Source organism: Haemorhous mexicanus, chromosome 3, assembly GCF_027477595.1.
Source record: "Haemorhous mexicanus isolate bHaeMex1 chromosome 3, bHaeMex1.pri, whole genome shotgun sequence".
NCBI lineage: Eukaryota > Metazoa > Chordata > Aves > Passeriformes > Fringillidae > Haemorhous > Haemorhous mexicanus.
Genome location: NC_082343.1, coordinates 30,667,005 through 30,689,362, shown reverse-complemented (window position 1 = coordinate 30,689,362; position 22,358 = coordinate 30,667,005). Strand labels below are relative to the sequence as shown.

The 22,358-nt window shown below is 42.7% G+C and overlaps 1 protein-coding gene across 3 annotated transcripts in view; it reads left to right on the top strand.

Annotated features, from left to right (window-relative positions):
* DAAM2 (dishevelled associated activator of morphogenesis 2) overlaps positions 1-21,614 on the top strand; it is a 203,861-nt gene extending 182,247 nt beyond the window's left edge. For all 3 annotated transcript variants that reach the window (XM_059841244.1, XM_059841243.1, XM_059841245.1), the window contains 5 exons: positions 457-564; positions 1,978-2,038; positions 5,722-5,853; positions 13,971-14,141; positions 15,501-21,614. In XM_059841244.1, coding sequence (XP_059697227.1) covers positions 457-564; positions 1,978-2,038; positions 5,722-5,853; positions 13,971-14,141; positions 15,501-15,716 — 688 coding nt within the window. In that variant the 3' untranslated portion in view covers positions 15,717-21,614. The remainder of the gene's footprint in view (positions 1-456; positions 565-1,977; positions 2,039-5,721; positions 5,854-13,970; positions 14,142-15,500) is intronic.
* The last annotated feature ends 744 nt before the right edge of the window (positions 21,615-22,358 follow it).

The window sequence follows — 22,358 nt, the reverse complement described above, 5'->3', positions numbered from 1 at the left end:
TTTTTTTCTCTTCTTAATCAACTATGGGGTTTGTTTTCCCATATTGCTTCTGAGGACAGCTTGCTTCTCCCTTAAGTTAATGTCCCTTTAGTACTATTAGTTGTTTGTTCTCTGAAGTATCTGGTGACAAATATTATACTGTGTTATGCAGTTTTCTTTTCTATTTCACCCATGGATGGAAGCATGCTGGTGTTCCCAGAATAAATTAGGATACATTATATTGCTTGAGGTTTTAGGAAGGATGGTTCATAAAGGACTAATCCATTTCAATCCTTTGCACTTTCCTTTCAGTAGCACGGCTGCTAACTGCTGACATATTGTTTATTTTGTTCAAACAAGCACATTTCCTACCCAAATATTTTTCACTGATTTGTTACAATCCTTTCCCCATCCTTTCCTTCTCATGACCATCTTCCTTCTCATTTCTACCTTTTGTTTTTATTTTGTTTTCTTTAGGAACATTACACTCTTGCACTACCTAATTATGATCTTTGAGAAGAATTATCCAGATATCCTAGATATCCAATCTGAGTTGCAGCATCTTCCAGAAGCAGCAAAAGTCAAGTAAGTCCAGTACTATTGCTTCTCAGAGCTGGAGTTCCCAGCGATTTTTGTTAACTTAGTTATCATAACTTTTTTTTTCACTTCTGTCTTCTTAAACCCATGGCCAGCCTTACAGTTGTAATGCCTTTGTTGTACATAACTGAATTGATAGCTTTACTTAGATATTCCTGTATTTACTTATTTTCTGAATCAGACATTCTAACTAGGCTGGCTGTTGCTTATGATTCACTCACCATATTCTATGGTTGTTCATCTAAGTGTGCTATTTTTTCTAGGTAATTGCAGGTTTGTTTCTAAGATAGGGTCAATTAGGCACAGAGGCTACAGTAAATCTTTTTCGGGAAGACTGTTCAAACTTTTGCACATATCAGTCTTGCACAGAAGTGCAGAAAGCATCATACTTTCTGCAAAAAGTCAGTGGTCCATTTCTGGAAGTGTTCGTGAAAAAATGAATACAGAACCCAACCCCCAAAATACTAACTTTTTTGTTTTTGCTTTCCAAAGCACTTCTCAAAAAATACGCATATTATTCACCCAAACGTGATTATTTCTGTAAGGAACTACTCCAAGTAACGAAAGACAAGTGAAAAATTAGCGTATTTTCACACTTCAAAGGCATTTATTAAAGCTTTAGTGGTGTTTTTGAGATGTAAGCTACTATTCCCCAAATATTTGGAGGGGATGCCTGCTGATCCACAAATAGGAACTCACTAGTTATCTGGAAGTTAAAGACTTATTTTGCTCACAAGTCCTAGAAAAAAAAGAAGCTCGCATTTATATATGATGAGCAGACATTCAGTGTAACATCTGTGTCTAGGGAAGCATGGATGAGCATTAACAGTACATTTCTATGCTCAGTTACAGTGTAAGCTGGCCCAGACTAACATATGGTAGAAGTGCAGCTGGAAAAAACAATGTTTGAACTGTGAGGGAGAAAAAAAAAAAAAATCACATGTAAATGTACTGCTAATGGGATTTAGTAGTTATGTGGTGTAAGAATCATATGTAGAGATAATCTGAGACTGCAGTGATGTGTGTGCTAAAGCTGTGCTCCTTGCTTGTGTGTCCGCTGATCACTGCGAGCTGGCCGTGGGGCATACGCTCCAGGTTGAAGGGTCAGGAACAGCTTGCAGGACAGATGTTCTGAGGGCAGCCTCCCCTTTCCTTCCCAGGAAAACCCCAGTTTTCAGTGTGACCATAGGCAAGCAGGGTCTGCCTCATCTTACATACAAAAAGTAGCACAGAGCATCAACAGATCCCCTTCCCCTCGTTTCGAGTCATCTGGCGTGGCTGGTGCCAGAGCCCGGATCCCAGACGTGATGGGCCAGTGGTCTGTGCTGCTGCACAGTTCCTGTACCCCTGTGTAACACTGCTCTTTTTGTTTTATCTGCTCTGCCTCTGTCTCCTGTGCAGCCTGGTAGAGCTGGAGAAGGAAGTCAACAACATAAAGACTGGATTGAAAGCTGTTGAAACTGTAAGTATCTGAAGGTTTCCAAAGTGCCACACTTACAATATCTCTCTCAGAATCAGGGGCAGTATATATTTTATGATAAGATAAAGTGGGCTTTCTTTTTTCATTCCTTTCCATTCCATTTCAGAATGCATTAACCAAGAAAAAACAAATAAAAGCTTCTCATGTGGAGCTCCTGCTGATGATCTTAGCAGAGTTAAGGCTAATGAAAAGCTTGTTTGATCTCAACCTGGAAATTAAAAGGACAGTTTGAAAAATGGCATGGACTGAAAGAAGAAATAAAATTCATGCTCTTTCTTACTGAGGGATGGATGTCTGCTGAGCAAGTGTTTCACATGGCTCTTGGAGTAGTAGTAAGCAGGTAGTGCTCTGTTATATGCAGCCCTATCTTCTGTCCTAAGCTCTCCTTGGGAAGGCAAAGGGAAGGATAGAAACTAGTTAAATATGAAGCAGCTGAGCTGGCAAGCAAATCAACAGTGGTGGAATTTTTCCTGCTACTAATGAAAGCTAGTTGTTGGAAATTGGCATTGGGTGATTTCTGTGCAAGGGTTACCTATTTACAAGGGACTAACACAGGACCCTCCAGTCCTTCTCATTCACCATAAGACAGGAAAGTGATGAGTTAATTTTTCTTTCATGTGACCTGAATTTGCTTTTTCCTCTGGAGCAGAGGAAGGTGTCTTTGTCCGGTCAGTGGTTCCCAGGCTGTCTGGCTGTTGCCAGCAGTTCATCGCTCACAATTAAGAAAGTGATCCTCCTGTGAACAAAAAACCAACCAACCAACCAAAAAAAAAAAAAAAAAACCACCAAAAAAAAAAAAAAAAACCAAAAAAACACAAACCCCCCGCCCCCCTTTCCCAACATTTTTTATGGATTTTCGGGGTAAGGGAGAATGCAGCAATGAGAAGAAATACTGCTCCATACATGGAGTACAGTGTTTGGGAATTAAAAGAACCTGTAAAGGGAAGGCTGACATGAGGTTCATGACATGGAGAGAGGCCCAGTTTTTGGCTGGGACAGACAGTTCCCCCCCTTTGAAATGTGAGTAGCTAATTCTGTTTTGCTTTTTTTCATCAGATTATTTGTCCTTTTGCCTTGACAGCTGATTTTTCTTCTCTTTTCCATACATGGGTTCCATGGGTGACCTCTCTTTCCCATACAATCACCATCTTCCTGCCTCAGTCTTCTTCCTGCCATGGTATTTTTCTTCTAAGGCTGCCAGCACCTCCCAGTCTGCTTGCTCAGTTCGTGGTTTTCTGGCGTGTAAAAAGCAGCACTATAGCAACAATAGAAGATCACTGTCAGGTGGAAGGGGGAGGAGGGAAAGGTGTGATTCTTGATTCTCTTCCAGTGTGTTCTCACCACAGCTTTGGCTCCAGTGACTGGTGTTTCTTCAAGGCCCCTTAAGAATAGAAAGCTAAAAATAGTTTCACAGTCAGATGTTCTTAAAGGTACTATGAACCATTTGGCTTCCTGGTTTTGCAGCTCGCTTGTGTGTAAAACTAAGATACATTCATTTCCCAGACATTCATACAGCTGTAGCCTTTGTATAGGATGCTTCCAGAAGGACAGATAAGTAATGGAAAGGAACTTTGTCAGCAGAGCCCTTCTGTCACACAGCAAGATTGTAACCACCACTTGAGAAATTACTTCCATGGCTGAATCATTTCATGCCTCTAGCGAACCAGCAGCCCAACCCATCAGGGCCAGTTCCAGCCTCTGTTGTGCTACTATGATTAGCAGAGATCATTTCTAGAAGATTCAGAGGGATTTATTATTGTATGGTGTTGCTCTCTGGCAGATTACATAGTCATACTGGTTGCTTGTGTGGGTTTAAAGCTTTCTTGCATTTTGAGATAATTATTCTGGAGGTAAGAACTGAATTTGAATTTGAAATTTAAGAGCAGACCACCTAATCTTGATTTTACTTTGAAAAACCCTGCTCTCAAGTAACAGTCCCAAATGCCATAGCTTTCAACTGAGAGTAAGATGACAGAATTGTTATACTCACCTGCCAGAGAAAGAGGGAAGGAGAGAGCAGAGCAACTTTCATCTAAAGTAAACTTCAAAATTAGAATGGAAGAGAGTGGCTAAAAAAAAAAAAAGTTAGAAGCACGTGAAATGACATTTCTTGTATTTGTAAGGTTCATTTAAAAGTGATTGTAACATAGACAAAATTCACTGTAAAGTGATGTACTGAGCGGTGCTCCCAGGACTGTCCTTTGTGATCTGTTAGGAAACCAGGAGAAGAAGATTTAGTGGAAAGCAGGGGAAGTAGCACTTCTTTATTGTGGGCTTTCTCTGGCCACCTCCACATTGCCTTTCCCGCCCCTTTTCTCCTTTGTGGTCTTTCCTTGTGGTGGTTACATTCCCTTTCCAACTCACACCAGACCAAAAGATATATCATGTCAGATTTTAGGTTGTTGATGGCCAAAGTAGTTCTTGGCATTCAGCAGCACTGTGTGGAACAAATCCCAAGAAGTTTCTCAGCACAGTTGCTTACAAACCTACCCTTAGGTGCTTATAAACCTACCCATTTGGCTCTGTGAACTACTATTTTGATGAGCAGCAACAGAGAGCACCCAAATGCATGGAGCTAGAGCTGCAGCCAGCACAAAAGTATTTTCCAAAGGGAACAGAGGGTCAGATCATAACTTGACCTGCTGCTTCATGCTGCTTTCCCTACAGAGAAAGTCAGGCTTTATCATTCCCACTGATTATTCAGCTGAGAATAAAGATGAGGCTCAGATTACAATTTCATTGTCCCCAGGAGACTGTCAACAGCACACAAGCCAAGTACAGGCATGAGAGACATCCAGTCTCACTATAAATTAGTCAGTTTCAGGACCTCTGTAGCTCTCTCCATGTTTCAAGCATGATGATTAAAGTAAGGGAAGAGATAGCTATGGGTAATCTTGGCTTAAAACTAAAAAAACTTGAGCCAGAAAGAAAGAATCTTGCAATAAATTTTTTTTCTTTTTGTAGGTAGCAGACAAATAGATCATTGTTTTCTATGGTTTTATGTATTCTTTTTACTTTTACCATACCTCTTCTTACCACAATAGCCCCATTTTATAACTCTGTCACTTTTATGATGTCCAGGCTAATGCTTAGCAGGGTGCTAACAAATGTTGTGCCTGGCATCTCTCTACTTATCCTTCAGTGGAAGAACCAATTTTGATGTCTTTTTTGCTGTTCACCTGGTGCTTTTCAGATAAATAAAAAAAGAGATCTAGAGCACATTTTCCCAAGTATACAGCATTTTGATTGACCATAGGAAGAGACAATGGAGCAAAACTCACTATTAGAAATCCTAAAGTCACTTGCTACACAAAACTCTTTATCATTTGTCATTTTTCATATGGAAAAAAATGTAGCACTCATGTAGTTGATGCTTAAATCATAAAGTTGCTTTAGAGACTTAGCATGTTGATGGCTTTCTTGGGAGTGGTTGTCATTTGAGGATAAGAGAAACTGTAACAAGGACCTTCCTTCATCCCACCCTGACCTCCCCTCTCTCACCTAAAAACTTCTGACTTAGTGAGAAGGTGGTTTCTAAGTTAGAGCTCTGGATGAATGTGAGAGCAGAGCAGGCTCTGCAGTGTGTGAAACAGATAGACTTCCCTGCTGCCTTTCTCATCACCGAGGAATCTGACACTAGCCTGTCTCTATCTCTTCTCTTTCAGGAGCTGGATTATCAGAAGAGACGCATGCGAGAATCAGGGGACAGGTTTGTTCCCGTGATGAGCGATTTCATCACTGTGGCCAGTTTCAGCTTCTCAGAGTTAGAAGACCTTCTCAACGAGGCTAGAGACAAGGTAAGAATTCCTTTTGAAGTGATTAGAGTTTCATCAGCTCAGTCAAAAGCCTGAATTAAAATGGAAACAGTGATTTAAGGTGCTGGGACTGCCATGAAAACTAAATAGACACTGAAAATTGTTTATGCTGAAGTTTCTTATTTTTTCTAACGTGGTCTATATCCATTTAGAACATATTTTAGGATTAAAAGAAGAATCATGCTCTTACCCACTTCTTTCTAATCTTCTTTTGTATTATTCTTGTGTGAATTATTCTTATTCATAGAATTGCAGTGACAGGATACCACACCTTGCCGCAGTGTAGAAGGGAATGCCTTTTAAGCCATTGCTGAGAAAGGGGTCCTTTGTTAGTGATGGTGACTTTCACATCTTTTTACCTTCTTCTGACTGCATTCCACTTTGCTCATTCATCTGGGGACATCTGTGCTTTTTCTCTTTCCTTTAAAAATGTATCTGGTAGTTTGGTGTCCTGGTTTCAGCTGGGATAGGGTTAATTTTCTTCTAAGTGGCTGGTACAGTGCTACACCAGCTATGCTTGATCTTTTCTGCTTCTCTGTGACTGGGTGTATTTCAGTACAAAGATAGAAATCCCAAACATGTGTGGTTTGTCTGAAGTTTTTGGGTTCTTCTTACACACCCAGAACCATGTGCATGTTTATTCTTCAGGTCCTGCTGCAATCATTTTGTCATTTCAATGTCTGCACCTCCATTACCAGACTGGTACACCTAAGGAGGTGCTTATTCTTTGCTGATGACTGGAATCTGGCAGTAATCCCTCTGTCTCTCAGCTGAATGAGGAAGAATTTATATGAAAAGATCATAGGCACATGAAAATGTTTAGAGAAGAGCAAGTTTTAAAGTAAATTATATGTAATGGCAAATCTGCCCTTGTTGGCTGGCATGTTAAAAGTGCTTGGCTATATGAAGCAAATGGGTTATTTCTTTTGGATTGAATTATTTCCACTCTGGTGTCAGTCCTTTTAGTGTTAAAGGACCAATTGCATTACTAATGAAAGCTATGCTGTTGGATCAGTAGGCCTTACATTTTGAAAATATAGGCTGAGGATCTTGACAGTAAGACTCCTCATTCATCCAGTTCCTCTGCAGTAATATTGCTTTGTGATTCAAAAACGTTTTCTTACTACGGAGATAAAGTTGGTAATAGTGACTTGCAGCTGCAAACACCAGAGCCCCCGGCTGTCAGTGAGGGCTGACCTGGCAAACACCAGTGGGGCAGTAGCTATTGCAACACTCAGAGGGCAAAGCTGGGCAGTCTGACACCACTAAAAGCATTCTGGGGAGATGACTAATTTTTTCATAATATCATAAAATGGTTTGGATTGGAAGGGACCTTAAAGATCATCTAGTTCATTGTTGTCACATTGCTCAAGAAAATTCAAACTACTTCCAGTACAATAATGTTCACTGTACTGGCTTTCTAAGTACAAAAAAGTACTTTACATTCTGCGACCCCCACTAAATTTACTGAGAAAAACTTGGCTTTCTGTGGTCTGGGGGCTTTTGTATTATGACTGGGTAAATTTTTCAACTTCATTATAGTTAGGCACACATTTCTGGAAAGATATTCACTCCGTTCATGGCTTAGACTGCACACTTTTGGTTTGGTGTTAAAGATGGTGGTGCTCCTTTCTTTTTGGCACACCAGGACAAAAACCCAATGCAGATTCTTTATAAGTTCAGTTGGGGGTTAAAAACCAGCAAGTGGTACATGTCCAGCACAGCAATGCAAGTTTCCTTGATCATACACTTTCAGGAAAAATGCCATTCTTTTGCTTTAAAAATAACCAAAGAAACTCCCTGCAGACAGACCAGTATGTCTGGAAGTTGTTGTATGCTTTTTTAGACATAGCCAACATAAAGCACTCAACATAAAGAGATGTTTTATTTTAATGACTATAACATGCTTAGGAAACGTTACTCTACCTTCTCCTCACACACCCTTGCTATGTTTGAACACACACCATTCCAACTTTTGCTCAACCTATGGCTTTGGTTCTTCCACTGGCAAAAAGCTGCTTTTGGACTCCAGTAAGGGAACTGTCTGTCCTTACCAGTGTTGAGCTATTTCTCATGTTTGCTTCATATTATTTTGGCCCTCTTTTCTTCCTCTTTTTCCTCTTTTCTTTCTTAAAAAAGGAAAAAAAAAAAAAAAAGGAAAAAGCTGGAAATTTTCAACAAACCAGATGTGCTTTGCAAAGCTTATAACATCTTCCAACCTCAATGGGCTCTCTGTGCTTGTTGAATCACAAACTTTTTTCTTACCATGGAAACATAATGGAACTAGCCAATTAAAGGAAGAGAAGGACCAAGACATCTGATTATCCTGTTCTTTTTTTAATTTCTCTAAGCAAAGAAAATTGAGCAAAAAAGGTAGTGGGGCAGGGAGGACTTTGAACAATATCCAAATGAGCCTAGGAAGAACTGGTCTGACTCACAGATTTATTAATAATAAAGAAGCCCTAGTTTTAACAGCTGGAGTTGGATATCCTAAATTTAGATGTGGTTAATTGATTACCATGAGTTAATCAGAGCCATGTTTCCTCAGCTGGGATTTAAAACAATATAACTTATCTTTTCAAACTGGGGAAGTTTTACATTTTTTAAAACTTTTTCAATATTAGCAAAAGTAATTTCTTTAGTGATGGAAACAATCCATTACCAAGGTGTGGTGCTGACCTTCTCAGCAGACAATATTTTTCACAGTCCCATGCAGTACCTTTTTGGCTTTTTTGCTTGAACAGAACCATTCAAAGTCAGTGGCCACAGGGAGGAAGTGATATTTTAAATTTAAAGGGCCGGGTTGTCAGATGCAGGCATCCATGTTTGCAGAGGAAGCCTTGTAACTTATCTTCATGCAGTAAACAGATGGCTTGGTTAAGAACTGATTGAAAACTTAGACCAACTCTCTAAACAGGCTTTCTAGCACAGCTGTTTCTTGTTCTTTTTGTGTTTTTCTCACTTTCAATACCAGTTTATAAGGGAGTATATAGATTAGATCAAGGGATAATGTTTTCTGCCATTTCCCATAAACTGGAAGGTGGGGGCAGGAGAAAGTGAAACTCTGCCCTGGAATCCTTCACCAATTTTTATGTGTTTGAACAGATGAAAAATTGATTTTTTTTTTAACACAAAAAAGAAGAGATTGAATTTTATTCATGAAAATTTTTTCTCTGTTTCCTGTGGGAAAGCAATGAAAATGCCCAAGCAGAGGAAGAGTAACCTCCTATGGTATGAATTTTATTTTTCTACTTGAAAAAGGTGACATTTGTCCTATATGAATCTTTTCTATGTACTTAAATATTGACAGGTATGAACTTAGATCACTAGACCTCCTCAGAATTGTTCTGCTTTGTGCTTGGTTTATAACAAACCTGGTTTTAAGACACTTTGGATCTTGTTAGAAGTACAGAGTCTGCTTGGTCAGATATTGCCATTCCTGTGCTAAATGTCAAACTTAAGTCTCTCTATAGAGCCATTGTAAAGACTACTGCCTGGGCAAGGTGGATAGGAAAAGTGTCCATTTCCAGTCTTTCTGATGACAGTTCCTCTCGAGCAAAGTATGATGGAGAAAGAAATTCAGAATCTGCACATACATTAATAAGCTTAGCAACTACAGTAACTGTTTTGAAGAACAGAAAGCCAGTGAAAGCTTGCTGAGTGAAAACCATATAAGAAAATAGTCATTAATGGCAGAATGCTATGAAGCACAAAGAAATGCTATAGTCCAAGTGCTAGTTATAGGCTATGCACTTCGATTATGCATTTTGGGGACTGGTGTTTTCTGTCAGCTCCTGGGGAAATGAATAAGGAATGTATCAGAACAGAGACTGAGAAAGATGAAGTATTCTACAAAGGACAGCAGCAGCCATTTGGTAAATAAATCACACAGCTGTTGTACAGTAACTTAGAACTTCAGGTGCAGCAGTGCAGGTAGGCATCTTATGTATGAGAAAAGTTTAAAGCACCTGTAACTCAATGTAACTGTTGAACTGCTGGGAGAATCCTTTAAGAGCATTTAGGCAACTAGAAGAGCTGGGCCTAGCCCTGACTGAAATTGGCAGGCCTCTTTCCATTAACTGATCTGAATTTGTCCCATAAAGAGAAAAGACATTTATTTGACCTGCCTCAGTACTGAATTGGTGTCTTCCTAAGAGCACACTCAAGAGTACTTGTCTGAGGAATACAGTTCATGTTCCATGGCTGCATGGTATAATTCAGTTGCGTATTGGCTCTTCCCACAACAGCAGACAGCATAGACAGCAGGAAATTTTTATCATGGCTGTTTTTCCTTCTCCTCATAGAGCCCCATTCCTGCCGTTTCCAGAGGTCTTCTGCCACTGTTTAACATTTCGTTGGCAAGCACAGCAGAGTTTGTGTGTGCTGCTGTCCCGCTTTCCCTCTCCTTGCTAAAATGGCTTTTTAAAATAAACAACTGTCTAAACGATTTGCTTTGGCAAGAGGATAAATTCAGTGGAAAGTTTGGCAGAGGAAGCAGAACTGGCACTGAGCTCGTGGACCTGTTATATCATGGAGCTTGGGGGCCCTTATGGTGCAGAAATGAATTTTTTAATGAAAAAAGATATACCACTCTGTATTACAGTGGAAAACCTGCTGAAACACAGTTTTCCATTTTGCTTTTGCCCATGTCATCTGTCCCCAAATGACTTCAGGAATAAGTGAGTTTCAGCCCTTGTTCCACAATATTAGAGCACATCACAAAATTCTGGAAAGCATTTTTCATGCATGAGGAGTTAGCTACAGATTTCACAACTGTGCACAAGAGCTGGTGTTGTTTGGCAGGGAACCTGCCCATGGAACTGTCAAGCAATCTGTACACAGTGACACAAATCCCATGACAGAGAGCAAAAGAGAGGGCCATGATCCAGAGCACCTTGGTCTGTGCCACTCTGCCTCTTAATGCCCTGAGTGAGGCAGGCAGTATGATTTTAGCCTCTGTGGGCAGGTGGAAGCCTGTGCTTTGTAACAGCTTTGTGGGGGCTCTCTGTGGCAGCTCACTGCCCCTCATTCCATCACCAGTGCTTTGGACAAACACATGTGGTCACAGAACTAGAATTGCAGAGAAGTAAAAGAAGTAATAAAGCCAGAGGGGTCTGTTGTAGTTTAAACAGTGAAAAGACAGCATGTGCCTCTTTACAATAGTGCATTACATTAGTGCAGTTGTTGTACAGATGTGAACAACTGCTTTTTGCCATTTGCTATATCAGATCAATGGGGCGACACTTTCTGTTCTGTAACAATGCTCAGAAAGGAAGCATGAATTCCCAAGCCACATCATGGGCAGAGCTGGCAGCAAAAGCTGGATCTCCTGACTTGCCTTCCTGTGCTCAGTCAGCTTTTTTTTCCAGAGAGGGTAGAGAAAAAAGGAGAATGTTTATTTCAGTGAACTCCAGATTTTTCCTTTTGTAGTTATTTTAGGTCATCCAGCTCACAGAGTTTTTGCTTTTCGTCTTTCACTGCTTTACAGTAAGTGATTGTGACCTCCTGAGCCCTGTGTTACAGGGCACCAAAGACAGGCTGTTCTCAGCCTCCTTGCTGCTGCTTAGAGACAGCAACACCTTAGACTCATGAGTGTGTCTGGAAGGCTCCCAGGCTGCTGAGACTTTCCAGCACAGCAGCACTGTTCATCCTCAGAGTGGCAGTGGGGAGGCAGTGACAAAAGCCCCTCTTGTCAGTGTGACACGAGCTAGCTGGTCCTAGTAGTTGGGTGACAGGCCTTGTGCAGAGCATTTGCAGACAACACCACCCTCTAAAGAGGACTTCCCTGTATGTGGGATCCAAGAGCCCCAGGCAAGCAACCTCTGCCTTTTCAACCTCCAGCTTCCTTAAGTGACTAGGAAACCCCTCTGGACATTCATGGATTCAACCAGCTCATTTGTGTGTGCCCTCTCACTCACCTTTGCTGAGCACAGGAGGAACACGGGATAGAGGAGTGCATTGCAAGGTGCAACTGCCCTCTCCTGTGAGCTGCGCCTGAATTCAGGCTTAGCAGCAGTTGGACAAGCCTTCCTTCTAGCTGGCAGCTCTAGTCACTGCTCATAATTTATGCTTTACTTTCAATTTTCTCAGGAGTTAATGACAAATTAGGTGGGAAGAGATTCCAGGTAGTACATCCCCTGTGAGCAATGAGCTTCAGGTGCTCTGTGTGTTCAAGCAGTCGTGGCAATGACTGTGCTGAAGTCTTTCTCTGGCACTTTTCTGCCTTCCTGGCTGATTGTCACACTGAAGCAAGCAAGATGAGAAAACAGAGCATATGGAGATGCTTTATCTCCTGTGGTATTTACAGCCTGTATGCTCTCTGCCAAAGAGATGGTGCTGGTTCAGCATGGGTTACTGTAGACTGCTGCACTTCTCTAATATTCAAAAAAGCTTATGTGTGTATTATATACAGATAAAATTACAGAGAGGAGTGGGGAGAGGGTGTAGGTGTGCATACTTGTGTGTATGTCTTCAGAGGCTTCAGAGAAAAGAGTTAAACAGAGAAGTAATCTGTTGCTGTTTCTATGTAGTTTCCTTCAACTCCTGCCATGTTTGGTAGCTCAAAGCAATTTGCATTTCTTCCAACACTTTTTTTCCAAGATTCTTTGGGTTTCTTTGTTTGTTTCTGGCTGAGAACACAGCCTTTTTAAAGAAAGAAAAAAGAATCTATTGCTTCAAACTGCTTTGTGGGCCTGGCAGGGATAGCAGAGAAGGGGAGATGCTGAATCTCTCAGGCTATGCCAGAAGGAAGTTGCTTTCTTTGGAGATTTCTTCCCCCTGCAGTTGACTGGGAGACATTGTTTATGCTTTACCTGGTACAGGGCCAGAGGGGTTTATAAGACCTGCTTCCAAATTCATTTTGTGCTGGGATCAGAGCCTGAACTGTTCTTACTGTCTTTTCCATTCTGCAAGAGCGCTCACATAAGGAAAGGGAAACTGAGCTGTGTTAGTATGGGCTGAAAACATGCAGCAGAGAGCTTGAAGACAGTCCATAGCCTGGTTTGGTAAATGTCGAGGTTTGTAAGGATGCTCTGCTGCTCTGTGGTTGTGTGCTAAAGTGCAAGCAGGGAATGCTAGGGAAGCTGTGCATCAGGGAGGAGTTGCTGTCAGGAGTGTGCTCCTGGGGCTGCCTGCTGCAGCACAGAGGAGTGTGAGGGAGGGTGGTTGGGCAATGGATGTGTGTCCTTACACAGCACTTACTCTACGTGTGTACGTGCTGCTGACAGACTATATCTGCTTGTATTTGAGTGCATTTTGGTGAGCAATGAGACACGCTTGGGAGTGTGAGAGTGCAAAGGAGAGAGGACAACTACTGCAGGACTGATGTCCGAGAGCCAGGGGTTGCTGTGAATTTACCATATCCCCATCAGGACTGCCCTGTGACTGAAGTCCTGCCAGTTGGCTGCCTCCATATGTGTCCTGCAGCCTCAACATTTGCCTTTTAAAATAAAAACCACTTGTGATGTATTCACTCTCTTTTAAGTCTGCCTGGGAGCCCTGGCTGCTTTCCTTGCCCCTCTCTCATGCCTTGTCTGTCTATAGTCTCCTCTCTCCCGGGCAACACCCTGACTCAGAGGACTCCAGAGAGATGGATGACATGGCAGAAGGTTTCTGAGAGGACAGACTGTAGCTTTATTGCAAAAAACTTTTACCTCCAGGCATTTAAAAAGTGGATTTGAAGGGAAGATGGAAGGGGAAAGTATGGACTAAAACTACTTGTTTCCCCAGCTAGCTCACTGTCTTCCATGCCCTGGCTGTCCTGTAGCTGCAGCCAAGATGTGGCCACAGTGTCATCCTCTGAAATTACTCTGTTGCCCTCAGGAACTAAAGATCACTTTTTGTATCAGTGGACAGTTGGTGCTCTCCAGCACTATTGCTGCATGTTGCCCAAAGGATATCCAGGAGAGCAGACTCTTCAGGGATGGAGACACCTGCCTTAAGAAGAAGTGCTTCTGTTGCTGGGAGTAGTTTCTACTCTTGCCACATGAATGCTTAGAGGGTATTGAATTACATGGTGTGGTTACTCATAAGCTATCCTTGCTGTCTTCACCAAACTGCCTCCCTAATTATGGCTCTTGTGTTTTCTGCCCCCTTGACAGTATGCCAAGGCACTGAAGCATTTTGGAGAGACTGAGGGCAAGATGCAGCCAGATGAATTTTTTGGCATCTTCGACACTTTCTTACAGTCATTTGCAGAGGCCAAGCAAGATCTGGAGAATATGAGGAAGAAAAAGGAAGAGGAGGAGCGCAGGGCACGCATGGAGGCAATGGTGAGGATCTGGGCACAGGAAGATGTTTCCTTCCCTCACTTTTTCATGCCTTGAGAAAAATTCCAGTGCTCACACCCTGTCACTGTTTGATGTTCTTCTCCCTGACACCTCTCTTTGGAATTGTTCTGTTCCTATATATGACATTTTTGCTGCTGTTTTGTCAGATCTTGAGGATGTACTCTTTGACTTCCAAATTACCTCCTTTTGGATTCATATACCAAATCTAGCCCTGGCATTTTTGCCCTGGGACTTTGCAGGATGGGCTTGCCACCACCCCATGCCAGACTATCCTGCTTTTAGGCAGCAAGCAAAGAAGCCAGATTTCCTTCAGTCTTGCCAAGCTGGTCAGCTTCCAGTCAGATTCCATCATCGTCTGCTGTGTGCCTGTCATCTGACAGTGCACAGTGACACAGCAAATGCCCTGGCACCTGCTGCAGCCCACCCCAGCAGTATTTCTCTGGCCAGCCTTAATGCCTTCATTACTGGGGCCTTGTCTGGCCTTGACATGGCAGCAGAGCTTTCTGTGGGTTTTGCTGCTGGAGACAGACGTGTGTGTCCCCAGGGGTTCGTGTGAACCAGCCTCCCCCTCTAACCCCAGCCTCTGTGCTGCCTGAGAACTTGCAGTCCCTTGCCTCCTTCCCCGCTGCTGACGCCTCAGCCCTTGCTGCTGCCATGGCCCCAGGCCGCGCTGCGGGGAGTTGCTGCTTTAAATGTTTGCTGAGCCAAAAGCAGTGGGTTTTGCCTTTCAGAAGAGGAGAGAGGTAAAACACCGGGATTCCAGCAGCGTTACTGTTAGACACAGGGATAAAATGCCAGGACATAGGCTCAAGTTTCCTCTCAGCCAGCCTGGAAGGTTCAGGGCCCACTGTTAAAGCACTGTAGGCCTAATATGCCATGAGGGAGGCCTTACGGAAAGAGTCTTCCTGCAATGTGGGGCTAGCATTTGCAGAGTGAGAGACCTTCCTGATAGCCACCACCATCCCTTGCCAGTTCTACTGATTCTGGAGCTGAGCAGTGGAAAGAGAGAGCTGAGCTGGCACTATCCTGCTGTAAAATTTGTGAAAAGCAGCAGCATGGAGAGATCCCGTGTGTCCTCTTGCTGCAGGCCAGTTGTGCTTTGTGAGGCAGACGTGTGCTGCTTCTCATTCCTCATTTCTCCTGCTTTCTTCTCGCCTGTGTAGAAGAGAAGCCCAGCATGGGCTTGTTGCTCTTGGCACAGGTGATGGCCTTGTGGATAAGCTCCTACTCTTTTTTTTTCCCCTAATCTGTGCTGATGCATTTTAGCTACTTCTTGGCAATGTACCCAGTGATCTGGCATCTTTGTTAGCTAATCCTAAAACTCTGTGTCCTTCTCCACAGCTAAAAGAACAGAGGGAGAAAGAGAGGCGACAAAAGAAGGCAAAAGCTGGAAGCATCTCTGAAGAGAGTGGGGAGTTTGATGACCTGGTGTCAGCATTAAGGTCGGGTGAAGTCTTTGACAAAGACTTATCCAAGCTCAAGCGTAACCGCAAACGTTCGGGGAACCAAGGCTTAGAGACAAGCCGTGAGCGGGTGGTGACAAAGCTAAATTATTAACTACAAGAAGAAGAGAAATAATCAACCAAAAGAAGGTGTTGAAAAAGTGCAAAACAAGGAAGATGAATGTGTGTGATGGCGCCTGGCTGACAGCTGCCCCAAAGGCTTCGGTCTGTCGCTAGAGACGTTACCTCTCCATGATCAGCTTTCCTCTCACCCTTCTTCTGTGCTCCTAATTTGAACCATTATAAAAGTGCCTCTGTGGATCCAGCAGGGCCTGTGGGCCATGCAGAGCTGACAGATTTACTTCTGGGAGTGTGTTGTGTCAGCAAAGGCCTCATGGTGATGACAGAAAGTACTTGGGCCTTGCAGACAGCCTCACAGCTGGAACAAGATAATTGTGTGCCAAAGTAAAAACTAGTCATGATCTCCATCTTGCTGATAACAAGGAAGACTAGTTTCAGACCAACTCTGTAAACTACCACTTCTTCAGGATCTAGAATGGCCTTCAGGGGTTTGTTGGGATGTGGTTCTCAAGTTTCCAATTCCCTTCTAGAACTGGATTTTATAAGCCATTGATTAGCACCTGAAAAATGCGTTTAAGCTCATGTCCTGTATAGTATTTTTGTGTGGCCTACACTGCCCAAAGCAAGTGAAGCTTAGAAAGAAGTCTTCAGTGTCTGTAACAAAATGAAAATCAAGAATCAGGATCAATGTACAATAATTTGCAAAAGTCTTTTGGATTCTGCTTTTCTAGGAGTTTTCTGGAATTTCTTGGTGGTTGAGTTTCAAGGCTATGAAATGCATCTTCTTGGAAAGAAACTCTGGCTTTCCTTTAGAAAACTAAGCCACTGCCAGGTTGGGATTACAAGGAGGTGACCATAGAATCTGTTGTCGTTGCTGGAGGCTGGCAGAGAATCAGTGGAAAATTTCTTATCTGTTGGTGCAAGATTGGAAATTGGGAGCTCCCTAGTATCATCCACAGGTCTCCAGTAACAAACAGTGAACGGGTTCACTGCCTGCCAGAAGTGAGATTTCTTTTCCACTTGATGCCAGCTGTGATTGCTGTTGGCATGAACTGGTCTTTCTGTCTAACAGCCTGACCTCCACTGCACACACCCCACTCCTGCCGAGAGGAACCATGTCACTCAGAAAGGTGTGAATGGTGTCAAAGGAGAGCCTTGGAGCACGCTGAGTTTTTCATTTTGAAGAAATCCCTCAGGATGAACCAAGGGAGAGCCTCATAATTAAAACTGAGAGTTTTTTGAAGAGGACACAGAATTGTGTAAGCCAATCAGGCTTTGGAATTGAGTTAATTCAGAAGAAACAAATAAATTTGTGGTTAAGTTACATGAATTAAATATATAAGAAGAAAAGGAAAGAACCCACGATGAGGCTTGAATTCTGTGTGTCTTCATGGTTCTAGGAAAGGGATTGGATTGTGTGGGCTGTCATGGCCCTTTTTTTTTACCTTTTTCTTTCAAACTTGTCTTCTTTTTTTATTATCTTCCCTGGAGAAGGAAAAGAGGAAACGAAAGAATGGTGATGGATTCTTCCCCCTAAACAGGAAGAAAAGAGAGAACATTTGAGAAGAGGGACCCACCATCTACAAATTGCTGCATTAGTCAATAGCACAAAATGTCAAGGAATCCCAGGGAAGTTTAATAATTTGGTTTGATTTTTCTCTGAATGTCACTTAACCTCAGGCTCTGCACTGAGTCTGCAGAACAGAACTTCCTCTGCAATGCACGCTGCCTGATCAGTATTACACACTACAATGTTGGAGAAGCAAACTGTGGTGGTTTTCTGAACACTTTGAGAGTTAAATAATTATGTAAACTATTAAAAGCAAAAAAGAGAATTGAGAGAAGAGAAGCAAAAAAGTCAGAATTGTTAAACTCTGATGTTTCATTGTTTACTGGATTTTGAGTCTCCCGCCCCAGAATTTCCCTATTTAGGACATTCCAGACTGCCGCGCCTCTGTATAATACTCATCGTAAAGAGCTGGTATCTTACAAGAGCTGGGTGCATTCTCCTCCCTTACTATCCCACTCCCTTTCTGGGATTAGCTATTAACAGCAATGCCTATTGCAGTGGACACAAGCACCTTGTAGAAGAAAGACTATTTCATAAAGGTTTTTGAAAGTTTAAGAAAAAAATCTCACTTTTTTAAGCATTTTTATTTTAAATTACAAATGGATTTTTAGAAATGTCTCTTGTAAATTATATTAACAAGCTCCTTGCTGCTCCCTGAAGTAGACTTGCTATATATCCCAGCCCTTTTGTTCGTCTTGTTTTAAAGCATGCCATGTAACCTATGCCATGTAAGCCATATGAGAGGTGGTAATATGTGCCAAATTGGTATACAGTTGACTTTAGATTTGAATAATCCCTGAATTCCAAAGATTATGCTTTTAGGCATTAGAACATTGTAGGGGTTTTTCCCTCCCTCTTTGTTCTCCCTGGGTTTAGGACTCACCCAGAACTTCACATGTAGTGCCAAGGTCAGTCCTAGTCCAAGATGATGTGCAAGTACAGCTGCTTGCTTGCTCCCCAGGTACTTGTTTGATAAGGCAGACTGTCAGCGTGGCAGCTGCCAGAGAAGAAACACCTCAGGGCAAACCCTTTGGCTATAAATACAGCATTTCCCCTGCCCCAGTATTTGTGGTTTGTGCTGTGCTTTCTGAAACTGAAGTCACTTTGCCAGGCACAAATGTAGCAAAAGCAGAGATAGTGACAAATCCTCTGTCCCTATGTGTACACAGTTCAGCCCTGATTTAAAGAGGTCCTGTATAATGGTACGCAACAACATCCAGCCACATTGAGAGTCAAAGAAAGCTGCTATAGTTTTGCCACCTCTTTAACTCATACATTAATAATGAGAGATTGTGCAACTCTTGTAAATCAGCTGTGGGGTCTTTAAGGGGATGGACAGAAAGCTCAGAGTCATGCCCTGATTCAATGCAGCTCAACTTTCTCAGCACTCCAGTGCCCCAGGCTCCCTGTTTTAAACCAGCAGTGGTGGCCAAAAGCTTCGTTCTGTGTGCTGGACAGTCCCCCAGGCTCTTGACTCCATGGTGAAAGTTCATAAAGAAGGTTTTTCAAAAGCTCAGTTTTACACTGAGGCAAGCAGTGTTTTCATACAAATGGTGACAAGCAGAGAGGTCCATTAAATTATCTACTGTATGAGATGAGGTTACCCACACAGAAGATAAGGAAAAAATTGGCTCTGCTGTAGGGCCTGGCATCAGATTCTTGCTGAAGCCAAGTTTGTCCATGTTTCTCATCTCTTGGGTTCTATGAGTGCATATAATGCTCTCTTCTTCAGCAGTTGTAGCTGAGTTGCCAGGTGCTGAAGGAGAAAGGAAAATCTTGTTCCTGAGTAGGTTTAGGTAGCAGTCTGAGTCTAACATCACTGGAGAAGAGCTAGGGTCTGCTGTTGTTCTTGCACCTGTGCAAAGAACCAGCATTTTAAGAGAAGTCACTCTGTTGTTTGAAATAAGTGGAGAAAAATGAGATGTGAGGGAAAAAGGCATAATTGAGGGCTTGTTCTGCTTCCTGCAGAAATACAGTAATTGCTGACTTTATGATGAAGTTCCTCACACCTAGAAGAGGTACTTCCTAACTCTCCAGAGTTTGTCCCTAGAGGTCTAGTGCTCGCTCACCTTTGTGTCTCTGCATTGTTGCATGAGGATGAGCCCAGTAAAGACTGAAGAAGACTCCTTCCCCCTTCTGCTTGCTTTGAACTGAGTCACTCTTCTCAGTCTATTGTGTCTCTAGAAATGCTACAAGGTAAAGTGACTTCAAGGAGCAAGACCTTTCCATGCTCTGTAGCACAGCCATTGTCCAGGCACCAGTTCCCTACGAGAGCAGAAGTAGGACTAGTGTTCAGGGCTGAGAGACTTCCTCACTAGGAAAAAACCTGGATGGCCTTCAGAAGCCTTTCTGTAATGTGTTCACAATGTCTGAGGAAGGGAAAGGAATTGCAAAGGATCCTGGTGGGAGACTGTGGGGCAGGTGTTTCCATAATGATCAGCCCCACTGGCTAAATCTTTCCTTTTCTTTAGGAAAGATCACACTTTGAGTTGGATTGCACGGGAGAAGCTTGTGTCAGGAGTTTCCGTGAGGGGAAATGAGATCTGTTGTACAGTAGATGATGTACATGATATATGCAGTTTTGTTTCTAGGTTGGTTGTTTTGGGTTTTGTTTGTCTGTTTGTTTGGGGGGTAATTGATTTAAAAAAAAAAAAGATTTTAGGAATCTCTAAGGGGAACCTGTAAATCTGACACCTCTATTTATTTTGCCTTATTTTAGTTTGCTATGTTTGTAAGTATGTATACACTGCATTACAGCAAAGACTATTGAGACTGTGCCAGGGCATTACACCAGCTGGAGAGCTGGCTTGGCTCCTGTGCCAGCTGAGCCAGGCCAGGGGATGCAGGTGAGCAGTCTTGGTGTAGGAAGGGAGTGAGGAAAAAAAAACCTTTTGGCTTTTGTCATAATTACTCTGCCCCTGGTGCCCTGGTGATCCTGGTTCTGGGAAAGCTCTCATTTTAAAGCTTGTGGTAATCTGATGGAGGCTGGTTATTTTAGAACACTTTCTACAAAAAATGTTTGTTTTTTATCATGCGTCATGATGAGAAGATTGAAAACAGTTAAGGTGCATAGTTGCATCCCCAAACTTCACCCTTCCACACAAATTTGGTCCATAATTCCAGAGAAGCTTGGCTAGATGGCCAGAAGTTGTTCAGGCCCTGTAACTTCTCACCAGATTTAACACACTAGTGAGAAAAACTGGGACAGTTCTCCTTCCTCAGAGTTAATATTCCTCCCTATCTTTAAGGCCAAAGAATGATTTCATCTACTTTACCTCTTTCCTCCTCCAGCCCACCTCCCCAGGTTACCTCAGGTAAGCAAAATCTTTCTACTGATTGGTTTGTAACCCATGGAGTCTCTGGCAATCAGAAGGTGTTTGGCCGTGGCTCATTGGCTTCTGTGCTTGACACAGGAGATTTCTGATTGCCTGCCATGCAAAGAGGTAGTCTCCATTGACCACCCTTGGTTTCTTATAAAGGTAGAAGGAGCCAACCTGGATAGCACAATTTGGCCAACTGAAAATGTAGAATTTATATATTTATTTACATAATGCATTAAAAAAGTTATCTACTAATCTAAGTGATGACCAGTATTCTCTGAAGCTGGCCAGATTTGCTCACTGTGCCTGCTGAGAAGGATGCCAGCTGAGAAGGATGCCAGTCTAGTGTGGTGGTTTGGAAACTCATTTAATGAAAGAGTCTGGATGGTTCCAAACTGGAGTCTTCTGTTATGGGTAGTAATGTAGAATTGATCTGCAGTAAACCAGTTCATGTTTCTCTAGTTTTACATCAGCATAATTAAAAGTAGGATCTGGACTAAAACTCTCCTTTAGACAGTTTTTGTAAGAAAGTAAGATGTTCTACCACAGCTCATGTAGGGCAAGGTCCTTTTAGCCTCCCCTACTCGGAGCTCTGAGCCAAGTGATCTAGAAAAGCCTCTCTGACAAGCCATTTGTTCCCTTCCTGCTTGCCTTCAAACAGGCTCTTTAAAGCTCTTTGCAGTTTTTAGAATTGTGAGGGAATGTTCAGTACCTGAGCCACTCTGTGCTCAATGCCTCCCTTCCAAGTCATCCCACCTGCAGCCATTCTGCTCCCCTGCAAGCCTGCTCAGCTTGAAACTTGCAGGTCACTTTGGGAGGTGGCCCTGCCTGCCAAGCTAGACAGTACAGTGCTGCTTACTGAAGTGGGAGGTTGTGTGCTGCTGTAATGCCTTGGCCTATCCTCATTTCTTAGTCAGTTTAAGACTATAGGTGAATTAAATGTACAAATCCTGTAGTGTCCTTTTTATCTGTATCTTTTTATAAGAATATACTGTAATACTAAAAAACAAAAGCAAAAAAAATTAAAGATATATTGCCCCCACTGCGTCTCCGAACATTTCTTCGTAGTTTCATTTTCTGTGCCTTTTGTCACAAAGTTCCATAGTGAGTCAGGGGCTGGGTGCAGTTTTTTGTTAAACTCTGGGTTTTTGGTCAAGAGTGTGCAGCTCTATAGGTGACACTATCACTGCAGAGCTGGTGAGAAACTCCACAGGTTGTTCTGGGGGTACAAGCCACACCATGGAACACAAGCACATTCTCCCCACACTGTGCAATGGTGAAGAGCTGATTACAGAGCCAGCAGGTTACCATATCCAAGGGTCCCCTTAAAAAGCTCTCACTCATTCCTCTTTCAGAAGTACATATGGTACACAGGAGTTCACTTAAAGAAAAAGAAGAAAGTAAGACAGTCCTGGTATCTAGGAGTCCATAATCCATGGCTGGCCATGACTATTCCAAACGAGGAAGGGAGTGCAGGGCAGCAGCACTGGACCCTGAGCTCACTTATGTAACTGAGCAACATCCCGACAGCAAGAGCGTCAACTCAGAGGTGTGGGCAGGAGAGTGTTGCTGCCAAGGAAGGAGTTAAATAAGGCCAGATGAAAAGAAAGCAGGAAAGCCCACATCAGCAGTGAAAGCTTCAGAAAAGCAGGGTGGGGAGTCTGGAGAGAAGTTAGACACAGAACAGCCAGGTGAGCAAGATGCACACAAGGGTTAGGGTTAATTTGTGGCTGAATTGAAGGGTGTGCTGAGGAATTCCTTGGAGTTCAGGGACAGAACCTTGTCC